The sequence below is a fragment of the Carassius carassius genome, chromosome 19, assembly GCF_963082965.1.
Source record: "Carassius carassius chromosome 19, fCarCar2.1, whole genome shotgun sequence".
In the NCBI taxonomy this organism is placed as follows: domain Eukaryota; kingdom Metazoa; phylum Chordata; class Actinopteri; order Cypriniformes; family Cyprinidae; genus Carassius; species Carassius carassius.
The window spans coordinates 21,505,567-21,517,930 of NC_081773.1; the positions used below are offsets into that span (position 1 = coordinate 21,505,567).

The window sequence follows — 12,364 nt, forward strand, 5'->3', positions numbered from 1 at the left end:
ATAGTCAGGTGCGACTTATTTATCAAAATTAATTTGACATGAACCAAGAGAAATGAACCCAAGAGAAAACATTACCGTCTACAGTCGAGAGAGGGCGCTCTATGCTGCTCAGTTCTCCTGTAGTCTACACTGAGCAGCATATAGCGCCCTCTCGCGGCTGTAGACGGTAATGTTTTCTCTTGGTTCTTGGTTCTAAATAAATGCGACTTATAGTCCAGTGTGACTTATATATGTTTTTTTTTCCTCGTCATTAAGTTTATTGGACTATACTTAAGTGCGACTTATAGTTCGAAAAATACGGGGTAATTGCTTTTGGCATCTAGCACATTTTAACCAAGACCACATCTGTGCGGAGTGGAGAGGGTTTGGTTAAAGCTTGACAAATATCTTTTAGCACATATTTTTTAAACAAACTTCTTGAATTCATCATAAACCACGAGCACAAATGTGCCCCCCATTCCTCTGAATACATTAGACAGAGCCCCTTTGAAGAAAGCTTTTCCACCCTCATCACAAGCGATCTTTCCCCAGCAGTCAAGGGTTCCAGTGTACATAATATCCACTGGGAAAACAAAAGACAAAGGCCTCAGTTGCAACAAATTCACACTTGATGGAGAACAGTGCATATGTTTGATTATGTCTGTTGTGTACCTCCTTTGCGGCCGGACTGCATCATCATGCGACGCCGCACAGTGTCAAATGGATAGGACACCACACCAGCCACTGCTGTCACGGTTTGTGCAATCATCCAGCTGACCACAAAATGGGTGTTCTTTGGGTCAGGAAGCATGCCTGCACAGCAACACACACAATTATTCATGCATGTTTCTTAGTGTATATGAAGATTTGAAGATATTGACTTGAACTGGCCATATCACAAGTTAAATTAGAATGACAGAAAGAGGAGTAGCAATTCTGAATACTGAATTGTAACAGTAAAACACAGGTAATGCATTCTGGGAAACGAAGTGATCTTTCACCCCAGTCCCCAAAAAATATGATGACGTATAAACTAAATACAATTTTTTAAAAACAGTGTTGTTATTATTAAGTAAATCCATTACAATACTATTTTTTAAAGGTAAAATTTCAGGTATCTAAACTTTTCTTTTTCAACATTTTAAAACAGTGTTGTTATTATTAAGTAAATCCATTACAAATAGTTTCCATTCACTGAAATAAAGCTGAAATAAAATACAAATTGGAAACTGAAGTTAATCTAAAGTTCTAAAATTACTAAAACTGCACCCGCCTACTTCTATTCACATTTGAGACTCTACATCCCCTCCAGAAATCTGAGATCTATGAGTAAAGCGATGCATCATGGTACCATCGCACAAAAGCACTTTCCAGAACATTTTTGTTAGTTGCTTTGGATAAAAGTTTCTGCTAAATGAATAAATGTAAATGTAAATGTAAAACTTAAAAAAAAAAAAAATAAAGCTAAATGGAAACTGAAAATATAAAAAGAAAAACTAACTCAAAATGTTAATAAATACTCATTTAAATTAATAAAAAGCTCATTTAAAATATTAATATAATATAATATAATATAATATAATATAATATAATATAATATAATATAATATAATATAATAATATAATATAATATAATATAATATAATATAATACTAATTTAACATTTTCAAACAAGGCTTTTTCCAGCCAAGGTTTAAAGTTTGCATCTGCTTTTCTAGTAAAACCAATGTTATTTATACTGAGAGTTTTTTTATTATTATTTTTTTTTTTTAAAGTACTAATTCAAATTATGAATAAATACTATAACACTAAAACCACCCTTTTTCAAACAAGGCTTTGTCAGTCTAAGATTCATAGTAAGTATTTGCTTTTCTAATAAAAGCTTAATTATTTTTTTCTAATTTTAAAATCCTACTTCAAAACATTCAAAATTTAAGTCTGAATTCGGTTTTTTACCGGTTTTTATTCAAATGATTTCAAATTCAAGAAATGAGTTTGAAAGGCAGACTCAAATCAATCCAGAATAGCACCTAACCCTGCAAATCACATCATCTGAAGCACAAACCTATTACCTTTAGCAGTTTCATAGATTCCGAAGTAGGCAGCCCTGTAAATAATGATGCCCTGGACAAAGACGTTGAAGCCCTGTTACAGACCCCGCAACCCGTCTGACCTAAAGATTTTGGCCAGACAGTGGGCCAGCCCATTGAACTCTCTGGTGCTGCTGGCTTTGCCGACATCTGCAGCCAAGCGGGTTCAAGTGAAATCCAGGGGGTAGACAAAGCAGAGGGAAGTGGCTCCTGCAGCTCCACCGGAGGCCAAGTTACCGGCGAAGTATCGCCAGAACTGCGTGTGCTTATCAACACCACCCAAGAATATCTGTTTGTAATTGTCCTTGAAGGCAAAGTTGAGGGCTTGTGTGGGGAAATAGCGAATGACGTTGGCTAGGTTGCCACGCCAAAAGGAAGCAAAGCCTTGTTCCTTAGGAATCCTCACAATCCAGTCGATAATACCTTTGTATTGTTTGTCTGCATTGATCTGCTTGCTGGCATGTTGTACCTATAAAATGAAACACAAAAGACTGTGAGATACATGATATCTGGATTTATTTATTGTCTTTTGATTGTCCTTGAGGAATATTTCAAATACAGAAAACTGTGAAATTCTATTACCATTTAAAATAACCTTTTTTAGCAGTTCATAAAAAACAATTTCTAATTAATGCTATTTATTTCTGTGATGATGATGCTGAAGCTGTATTTCAAGCAGTGATTATTTCTGTTTTCAGTGTCTCATGATCCTTCAGATATTATTTTAATATGCTGATTTGCTGCTCAAGAAACATTTCTTATTATCAATGCTGACAACCGCTGCGCTGCTTAATATTTTTATGGAAACCTTAATAAATGTTCCTTATATTCTTTGACGCATAGGAAGTTCGAAAGAAGAGCATTTATTTGAAACAGAAGTGTTTGTTAACATTACAAATATCATCAATATCACTTTTGATCAGTTAAATCTGCTAAATCTACTAACCCCAAATGAATGAACAGTAGCCTAGCATATCACAGTTTCCACAGAAATATGTTTTCAACTTTGATAATAATATGAAACGCTTCTCCAGCAGAAAATCAGCATATTAGTATGATTACTGAAGGATCATGTGACATAAGATTGTTAATGACTGCAGTAAATTCAGCCTTGCTATCACAGGAATAGGCTAAATTAAATATATTAAATCAGAAAACACTTTGAATTATAATAATATTTCACAGAATTACTGTTTTAACTGTATTTTAAATCAAATAAATGCTGATCCATTGGTGAGCCTAAAAGACTTCTTACAAAAACATTAAAAAAATCGTTTGTATGGTAGCATATAGTTCTGACATGATTTTCTTCTGATTTTATATTTCTTGGCAAAAATCAGCCCAAATGCATGTAGTATGGGCCTGCAACAGGAGACCAGACTGCAAGGAGCAAGCTGCTTGAAATTCACGGTTTGGCCTTAAAATACGGTACATTTGGGTTACTAAAATCTATAAATTAAGATCCACGTTTAAGAATGCCAAAATACAAACTGGTCATTAAAAAGACCATTTAAAAGTTGACATCCTTCAAGGATAAGGATGTTGCAGACCGACAACTCAAGTATGGTATCTGAAGGACAGAGTGAGGTACCACCTATATAGCCAATAAAATAAATTCAAAAAATACATTCCTTTGTGGTTATTATTAAATAAGAGAAAAAAAGGTTTATAAATTAGCATGCATCACGGCAGAATGAGTGAAGAGAAGTCGAGATGATGAATCTCACCTGCAGCAGCAGTTTGACTCGCTCTATCGGCGCGACTGCAGTTTTGGAAATCAGGCATCAGCCATGGCGATACTTAACCTTAGTGCATTATAAACACGATATACTGAACGTGTCGACAGAAGCACTGCGCTAACTCTCGAGGTTTCTCGCGATATTTGCTCCCGAACTACTAGTGTGTAAAGACGCTGTGTACAACCATACAGTCTGTGTACAACACAGAACTTACATTTTAATGACATGATATATAAATTAATTAATAACTTAATAATGAATTGTCCATTATATCATGTTAGTTAAAATTCTTATTGATTACGTATCATATCATATTATTCCAATCTAAGAGATTTTAACTATAAACCAACATACAAAACCAGTGCTGAATTATCAGTACCTTTGTACACTTAGGCTTTTCACTTAAAACACTTCATTATGAAATACTGCTGTTGAATTTATTCCCTATAGGACTACAAACCCCATTCCTCCCAATAAAAGCTAAAGACAAGAAGCTGTTTTTTGATTCAAAACCATATTTAATTCAATATACAACATTCAGTTAAAAACTGTTTCTGTAATTAATAATAATCATGTACAAATACTTGTTTTTTGTATTTAGGTCAGAAACGGTAATAATATTTGAACACAGCTAAAACACTGAACCACAATAAGTCAAAAGTAGTGTTTCCAAAATGCTTTAGGTGTTATATCACTCAAGTTCTGCAGTTTCAATGGATGCTGAAGAACAGCCTAGTAATGTTCTTTTATTATTTGGGTCTTCTTTCACAAACAGCATGGCATCCAGCAGGTTATCCGTGTGTTTGATGTGTTTGGGAGTGAAGCCATGCTTCTCCAGTAAGTCACTGTATTCGGTGGGGCTCCGCTGCTTTCCTTCTGTCATACTGAGAGCTTGCAACAGGGCTCGGCTTGGCCTTTTCCTTTCCTCATCCAGGAAGATCTCCGACACCAGAAGCCCACAACCTGTTTGGTAGCAATACATTCATAAACCAAACATTTAAACCTTTGACCTTGATTGAGAAAAAAAACCCACTAATTTTGATGACCTTCAGATGTTTGAAATGTTCGCACAATTCAAAATACTTTAAAGGAACAAGTAATGAATGTTACGATAGAGTTTATACTGTAGGAATCAATCAGGCTATGAGTTCACAAACTGGGATGAAGATACCCCCAGGGGGCGCTAAGGGGCCATTTACAAAGGGATCATCATATTAGAGGGTCCTTGGAATCAAATAGTTTGATATGTCAGAATCATGCTTACACGTTAATAATGTCACGTTTTAAAGCACTTACCTGGTGTGCACATTTTGGACAGTTTACTCAATAATACATGCAGTTTATCATCAGACCAATCATGGAGGATTCGTGCAAGAATATACAGGTCTGCTTTAGGCAGGTCATCTTTAAAGAAATCTCCTATCGTGCAAATAGAAAGAAAACCAAAAAGTGAGAAAAAAAAAAAAAAGAGTCAAGATTTTCATAAGGCCTTTTGCACATTACTCCGGATGTATTAAACATGAAACAAATACACTGTAAAATTCTTCATTATAAAAATGTTAATATAAAGTCTTCACTGACCTGCAACAAATGACACTCTGTCATCAGTTTCTTTAGGCTGAAAGTGGCGTCTCATCTCAATGACTTGTGGCAAGTCAAATACAATAAACGACAGTCCAGGATGCGCTTTTGTAAACTCATATGCCATGGCACCAGTGCAACCTGTGTGAGAACAGAATGCTTTTCTAAAATGTTTATAAAATATATATAATTCAAAACTCTAGACTACACCTCAAATTATTGAAATTTTCTGATGTTTTTTCAGAAGTTTCTTATGCTCAACAAACTGGCATTTACAGTATTTTATCAAAATACAGTGCAAAACAGTAATAGTGTGGTGAAAATTTTAATTCAAAATAACCATATTCTATTTCAATACATTTAAAAATGTAATTTAGTCCTATGATTTAAAGCTGAAGTTTCAGCAACCATGGCTCCAGGCTTCAGTGTCACATTATCCTTCAGAAATCAGTCTAATATTCTGATTTGGTGCTTAAGATACATTGCTTTATATCATCAATGTTGTAAAGTTGTGCTGCTTAATATTTCTGCAGAAACTGTGAAACAGTTGTTTTTTTATGACTCTTTAGTGAATAGAAAGTTCTAAAGAATAGCATTTGTTTTTTAAACTTACATCTCTGTAAATGTCTTTACTGTCACTTTAAATTCAATTTAATGCATCTTTGCTGTATTTAAATACATTAATTGATTTTCCTTTTTTAAAGTAATTTTGCTAACCTCAATTTTAAATGGTATTTTAATTCTGTTATAAATTTGTTAAATTTATTTGTGTATGTTGATTTGTATGCTTCCACCCACACACCTAGATACAATGATATGTGCACGCACACGCACATAATCACAATCACAAGAATACATATACAGATTTATCAGAATAATTTGGAAATGTTAGCTGTCAGTATATATGTTCATTTGTCCAAGTGTTTCTGTATTTGGCACTTGTAAATTCTGTCACATTCTTTACTTGCATAAAAAAAAATATATATATATATATATATAAATAAATAAATTAAATTAAATTAAATGGTAGTGCATATTTATTTCATGTCAGAAGAAGGCTAAAGATTTTGGAAGCACTATTATCTTTATGATTCCATTTAGTTACTCTACTGTCACAGAAATAAAACCCTTCACTCTTTAAGTACCTTCAAAGTTTCTAACTTTTTTTTGTCTGTGTGGAAAATAAATTCTAGCTCTTAATTTAGGTTAAAGCAGGTAAAGAGAATAAACCGGATACAAAAAATACAGATGTCCTTGGCATAAAAGGGAATACTGACAATACTGGTAATAAGAAGCATATATAATTTGCATAACAAGCTTGCAACTTCTTTTCAGATAAGCAGCTTTTGAGAACAAGATCTTTCATAATAAAATATGCATGCACTACGCTCTAGTGAAATCTCAAATTATGCAAGACAGCAGCGTGACGGTGGTTTCTGCACATCATATCTGTGCATTCTCGCGGTCACTCGCTCACATCTCAATGGGAAGTCAGGCACGCAATGTTTTGATCTGTTTTTTTGTTTGTTTGTTTTTTATAATCCTGAACGTTAGGGGAAAAAAGCTGAGAGAGTTTGTTCTTTTATTGATTTTTTTCTTGAATTCATATTTGAATTAAACATTTAATAGAACGACTTTTTAATATTTTCTTTTAGTGATTTTGAAACACATTTGGCTTTGAATTGATCTGATATATTAAGGCTGCCCATTAAAAAAATGTTATAGCCTGCATTTGATTAATCAGTATTTCTGAAAATGAACCAATTGATAGCCTTTATTTTACCATCTGTCTATTTTGAGGTAAAAATCATATACCTCCAATGTCACAAGCTGTTTTGTAGGGAGAAAGATCAAACGCTGTTGCCACATCTTTTCCAGTCACCCTTGCGATGCTGTGCATTGCATCCATGAATCGTATCTTAACTTCATCTTTACTGTAGTGGGCATCCTAGAAAACAACAAAGCAGTTCTACTTAATACTGAAATCTCAATAGCTTTTGAAAATGCATGATCCATAGGTGATATGAGATGAGCAAATACGTTTAACTCGCGTTTACCTGAAACACATCCTCATTCTTCTTCCCAAACGCTCGCTCATGTTGGCTGGTGCCCTCCCTGACAGCGTTCTCTAGATGGCTGAAGAGAGGCCACACCATATCATTGCAGTGGAGAATGTACCCATTCAATGACTCAGGGCTGTCTGATACCAGGAAGCGACTGGCCTGTTCTGTATTTCTATACACTGCAACAGACAATAAAAAATTTTACATTTACAGTCCACCTCCGGCGATGACAATGAAGAGAACGTGTAATAAACAAGCAGTAGGAAGAAATGCATGTATGCAAGTGCCTTGCCTTAATGAACAGAGAATAGTGCTTGTCAGTTATAAATGGACAATGAGCATAGAGGTGTAAGAACTCGCATTTAGGAAAACCACATGCGATTTTCTAAAATGGCAATATGTAAACCTTACCACTGGTATTTTGCTGTTTGACCCGTTCTAGAAGCCCTAAAGAGACAGCAGCTTCCAAAAGCCTCTCAGTGCCTAAAACAGAGGCGTTGATTTGGCCAGCTACCTCTTCCAAGGTCAGACTGTTAGAGCTGTTCAATACATCAAACACCTTCAGTTTGGATGCTGTGAAGAGAGTCTGATAAACAAATGCATTGCAGAGCAGTTACCACACATTTCCCCATTGATAAATCATTTGTAATTTCATGGTTCGTGTTTAAATGAATGAACTGACAGCATAACAGTAAAGTTATAAAGTTAAAATATTAAAGGTGTAGTTCACACAAAAGTAAGAATTCTGTCATTATTGACTTGCTCATGTGTTGGTCTAAACCTAAATGCTTTTAAATTTTGATGAACACAAGAAGAGTTTTTACCAAAATTGCACTCTGGCATAAGTTAACTATTCTTTAACGTGTAAAGAATCATGATTACCTTTGAAGCTTTGAACCCATCCAGTAAGCTGATGATACTGTGGGGGATGTCCTGTCTGCTGAACTCTGGCCCAATCACATTCTGTTCTTGCATTGACGATTGACTGACATCTTTACCGTTTTCCAACAGCTCAACCTCCCCGTTTGTGGCACCTTCAGACAGGCTGTTAACCAGAGACCAAGCCTCATCTGATTCCCGTTTGACCTTATGGGCTGGACTCTCATGTGGGCTGTTAAAAATCAACCCCAGCTGCTTGCAGAAGTGGTTAAGAGGGAAGCCTACCACATTAAGAAAATCTCCTTTCACATACTCCACCAGCATGCCACCCAAAGCCTGGATCCCATAACCACCAGCTTTGTCCCTGTAAAGCACAGATAAATCTGTCAGTCTCATCATTGATCAGATTCTGCAATGCCAGAGCACAGAAAATTGATTTATTTACTCAAAGCGGACTCCCTTACTCAAAAATGTACCTTGTTGAATTTTCCCTTGTCATTTTCAACACGTCAAAGCAAACACAAAAATGACTAACTCTATAAAGGTCCAAATTCCACAGGTTCAACAAGTTCAAATTTACTGAACATGCTCAGCAAACGTGATCACAGTTTTTAATGCATTTAGCATATGAAAATCAATACACATAAACTCACATGGGCTCTCCACTGTTGATGTATTCCCAGAGCATCTCCTCAGATAATTCTGCAAATTTAACTTTTGTCTCTTCATAAAAATCAACCACTTTGTAGTCTGTATCTGAACCTGCATAGAAAAATTATTAATCTTTAAAATGATCTGTCTGTTTTACAAATACAAGACTTTAATTATAAAAATAAATAAATTAAACTTTCACATACCACTCTTGTCATGGCAGAGCACAATAGCTACACCCGTGAAGACGCTGTGTTCCTTACCACTCAACCTGAAACAACAATAATTTCAATATATTTTAGTTTCTGCATGAGTGTAATAAGCGTCTCACTTCAAGACAACAACAAAACATTTAAATGCACCTAGACAGCATACGGTAAGCATCTTGTTTATCTGTAGGCTTCTCCAAGATCAAACCATCAACTGTCTGAGGACGAAAAGAGAAGAACAAGGCAATTTTACGATCAGAATATCATATGTAGAATCTCTATTATATTATATTATATTATATTATACAGCTACTTACCACAACAGTGTCTGCTCCGATTACAACATCTGGACGTTTCAAGTGTTTCTGAATCAAGCACATATAAAGTTATACAGAATAAAGGGGACATTGTAAATGGTCAGAAACGAAAATTTGCTTTCTCCCATACAGAAAAAAACAACTTACAAATGGCATTCGGTGAGCCACTTCCAAAGCCTTCTGTTTGGCTGTCTCCACTGCATAGTCATATGGGCTCTTAAACAAGGATTTGTCCAATGTTTCTTTAAACCAAGAAGGAACCACCTCGAACCGTAAACCCTGCCTCATCGATACAGAAGAAGGAAAGAGAAAGCACTGATCATTCAAAGTTCAATGTCCATGTATAAACCTAGTAAAATATCTCAAAAACTTACAGCATTAGATAAAATCTCCAGACGTCGTGGAGATGCACTTGCTAGGACAACAAGCTTTCCACTCAGCTTGGATATTACTGGATTTAACAGCATGTTACACCTCTCCTTTCTGTCACTTCCAGAGGTCAATCCTGAGAATCGAGAGAAACATTAACCTATATGCATGTCAAAAATAACAAGTTTAATACACTGACATGGCAAAATCATATGCCTAACCAGCAAAAGTCTGAGTTCTCAGGGACAGCAACCTTGAAGGTGAGCTTGACATCAATTTGTCCAGGTCATAATTTTCTTATCGTTGTTTATTTGAAACAGAAAACATCAGTCTATCCATTTCTTAGACTTAGTGTAGTTGCATTAGAAGTGTATTTGGTCTAAGTTAGTTATAGAGCAGTGTGTTCATGCAAGAACTTAGCGTGTCGAAAAGCGGTATTCATTTATTCATGTTTTGACATCAATACATTCAGAAGTAGCAAATTACATATGTATAAGATAGGTAAATATTAATTTATCTTTAATCTTTTTAAGCATTTACCTGGAAAGGCTTGCTCCACTTAAACGCAGTGCACCGAAAGGAAGAGATCCTGAAGAGGCGGAGTCTACCACGCTCGCACATGCGCAGTTACCTGTCAACGTCACGACACTTGACCACGTGTCAATGGAGTGTAGTTTCATTTATTCTGGACTAAAAATAATAATAATAACTTTTATGACATTATGAATCTGACTCTAAAAGATTTTGGTTTTGTTAGAAATTTAATTCATTTCTCTTTTTTATTTAATTTATTTGAAAAAAAATACATATACATTTACTAAAAACATACCGAATTTTCTTGTTTTTTGAAAGAACTTCAAAATTATCTTAACACAATTTCATTGTCAGAAAATAAGATAACCATTAAAATAATAATAACAATAACCATTTGATGGTTATATGTATTACCCTAAAGTTCTGATGTTTTTTCCTACTTTTTCTGCTTTTTCTGTGTTTTGTTTTTTAGGTGAAATTATGTATATTATGGATATTTTGTGTATTATGTAGCTACGAAAAACATCTTTTAAATTTCAACCCTGTATTTTTTCCTTGCATTAATAAAAAAGAGAAAAAAAGTAAATGGAGTTTAGGAAATGACTTGTATCATGACAAAAGGCACCAATATTATATAAAATTTTACATCAGTAGTTACATTACATTATAGGTTTGAGGCTAATTCAGTCAAAATTTTCCACTCGGAACTAAGTTCAAGAAACTGTATTGGCATGGTAGCATTTATAAAATCTCTGTCCATTTATATTATGTAGAGGAAAGTGGGGTACAATAAGTCAATAGTGTCGCCATTTAATCTTACTTGTGTTAAGTAAATGTTCTACATGGCAGATAAAATACATTTTAAACCAAAAACATATTTCAGGTAGGCTATGTTTCATAATATAAAATACAAATATGTTGGTGAGTGTATAAAACCATGTAAAGGATATGAACTGAGATTGCTCAAAATAAATAGCTTAAAGGGATAGTTCACCCAAAAATGAAAATTCTATCATCGTTTACTCACCCTCAAGTTGTTCCAAACCTGTATGAGTTTCTTTGTTCTGCTGAACACAAAGGAAGATATTTGGAAGAATGTTTGTAACCAAACAGATCTCGGTCCCCATTGACTACCATAGTATATATTTTTTCCTACTATGGAAGTCAATGGAGACAGAGATCTGTTTGATTCTGTCATTCTTCCAAATATCTTCCTTTGTGTTCAACAGAACAAAGAAACTCATACAGGTTTGGAACAACTTGAGGGTGAGTAAACGATGACAGAATTTTCATTTTTGGGTGAACTATCCCTTTAAAGCGATTTAATTGATAGTTGTAGGCTAAGATGAGATGAGTTGCTCACCTAAAGTGTGATAGTACGCCTCTGAATGCAAGACAAATTTAAAAACAAAAGAAATAAAATGTTTATTACAATAGTCAGTTACTTATAAGCTTTCTCAGTTCTGGTTTATGGATATCTTAAAAATAAAAAATGTATGTTTATATTTTTATTTAAAATACAAATGAGTATTCCTCAATGACTCAACATAGCCTATTTATTGATATGATAGCCTACAGCTTACCACTAAATTACACCAACTCTTTATTATTTTTACACTGGGAAGTGGTTTTGGCACTGTGGGCAGGTGCTAAGTCTTGCTGGAAAAAAGAACTCAGCATCAGTTTCAGAAGTGGCTTGGTAGCCCTTTTCCTGAAGATATCTGAGCGTGGTGACTCTTGATGCACTGACTCCAGCTTCAGTCCACTCTTGTGACGCTCTCCCAAGTGTTGGAATGGATTTTGCTTGACAGTATTCTCAAGCTTGTGGTTATCCCTGTTGCTTGTGCAACTTTTCCTACTCAATTTCGTCCTTCCAGTCAACTTTGCATTTAATATGTTTTGATACAGCACTTTATTAATGACCTTCTGTGACTTACCCTCTTTGTGAAGGGT

The 12,364-nt window shown here is 34.8% G+C and overlaps 1 protein-coding gene and 1 pseudogene across 1 annotated transcript; both read right to left on the minus strand.

The window, feature by feature from the left end:
* Positions 1 to 255: 255 nt before the first annotated feature.
* On the minus strand, positions 256 to 4,273 carry LOC132095667 (ADP/ATP translocase 1-like; annotated as a pseudogene).
* Positions 4,274 to 4,303: 30 nt separating this feature from the next.
* On the minus strand, positions 4,304 to 10,528 carry asmtl (acetylserotonin O-methyltransferase-like). The gene is made up of 14 exons (XM_059500324.1): positions 10,418 to 10,528; positions 9,883 to 10,013; positions 9,656 to 9,787; positions 9,509 to 9,556; positions 9,345 to 9,409; positions 9,189 to 9,253; positions 8,985 to 9,093; positions 8,335 to 8,695; positions 7,864 to 8,038; positions 7,447 to 7,631; positions 7,205 to 7,337; positions 5,390 to 5,530; positions 5,105 to 5,227; positions 4,304 to 4,771 (listed from the first exon to the last, which is right to left on the minus strand). The coding sequence occupies exons 2-14, from the start codon at positions 9,973 to 9,975 to the stop codon at positions 4,500 to 4,502; spliced, it is 1,902 nt and encodes a 633-aa protein (XP_059356307.1). The 5' UTR covers positions 9,976 to 10,013; positions 10,418 to 10,528; the 3' UTR covers positions 4,304 to 4,499.
* Between the last annotated feature and the right edge of the window lie 1,836 nt (positions 10,529 to 12,364).